At 33.8% G+C, this 1,194-nt stretch overlaps 1 protein-coding gene across 1 annotated transcript; it reads left to right on the top strand.

The window, feature by feature from the left end:
- Positions 1-375: 375 nt before the first annotated feature.
- Positions 376-936, top strand: LOC149203642 (uncharacterized). The gene has a single exon (XM_089401942.1). The coding sequence runs from the start codon at positions 376-378 to the stop codon at positions 934-936; it is 561 nt and encodes a 186-aa protein (XP_089258068.1).
- The last annotated feature ends 258 nt before the right edge of the window (positions 937-1,194 follow it).

The following is a 1,194-nucleotide window of genomic DNA, read 5'->3' as shown; positions in this document are numbered from 1 at the left end:
ACCATAGGTCTAGATGTGTCTCTCACTGAACAAGAATAATTTCTCTATTGAAAAAGGTTGTTGGGTTTTTCCCCGTTGTGGGCTTTACAAGGATAAATCTTGTCTTCTTTTATGTATTGTGATCTCTATTGTTCCACTATTCTTTATGGTTTAATTTCTGAAGTATAATTGTTGAATGATATATTGGAATAAGTTAAAAGAATATTTACATCAAAAGTAATTATAATAATTTTAAAAATATTATGCTAACCCTAATTGCAATAAGAAATTTAGCATGGTGTTAGAGATTTGGTGAAGGAAGAAGGGAACAATGAGATCACCTTGAAAAAACCCTAGAGAGAATTTTATCCAAGTCCTTCTTACAAACTGGATTTCATGGCTTCTTCTATGAAATCTGAAAACAAGCTAGAGGGAGCATCTAATTTCAGAGCTTCGAAAGTTAGAATAGATATTCTTCTTGCCAAGAACAAGGTTTTGGAAATTGTGAAAGAAAAGGTTATTGAACCAGAAGATGATGTAGGAAAAGAAAATTTCAAAAAGGATGGCATCAATGATATGAGCATTATAGTGGACCCCATTATGGATCATTTGGTTCCCTACATTGCAAAACTTAATACTTCAAAGAATATGTACGATGCCCTAATGAACCTCTACATTATCAAGAACATTGGTCAATCAATGAGCTTGAAGAATGAACTTCAAGATACAAGGATGACTAATGACGACAGTGTGGCTTCTTACTTCATAAGTATTTCTCAATTAAGGGATCAGATCCAATCAATTGGAGAATCCATTCCTGATCAAGAACTAGTGATTACAGCATTTAATGGTCATCCTAGGTCATGGGATGATCTTACAGCACGTATAAGTAGTTGGAAGGAAGATCCTACATTTGAACAACTATGGACTAATGTGCTCAAGAAGAATCAAGATTGATGACTAGAGATCACCAGGATGAGGAAGTTCAATCCCTTGCAACTCATTTCAAGAACAAGGGAAAGAAGAATTTTGGAACTCAACACAAGTCAAGAAAAGGATATTCTTCCTCTAAGAAGAAGAAAGACTTGTCAAAATTCGAATGTTATGGTTGTCAAAAATATGGACTTTTCAAGAAAGATTATCCTAACATGGCTAATAATAAGAAGAGAAAATGGAAACAACATGCTTACACAGCAGATGTTGAAGATGAAAAAC

This window comes from Pinus tabuliformis, chromosome 2_1 (assembly GCF_031772625.1).
Source record: "Pinus tabuliformis cultivar Carrire ecotype Pingquan chromosome 2_1, CPIR1, whole genome shotgun sequence".
NCBI lineage: Eukaryota > Viridiplantae > Streptophyta > Pinopsida > Pinales > Pinaceae > Pinus > Pinus tabuliformis.
Note: the sequence above shows the minus strand (reverse complement) of the source record. Positions and strands in the feature narration are given on the sequence as shown.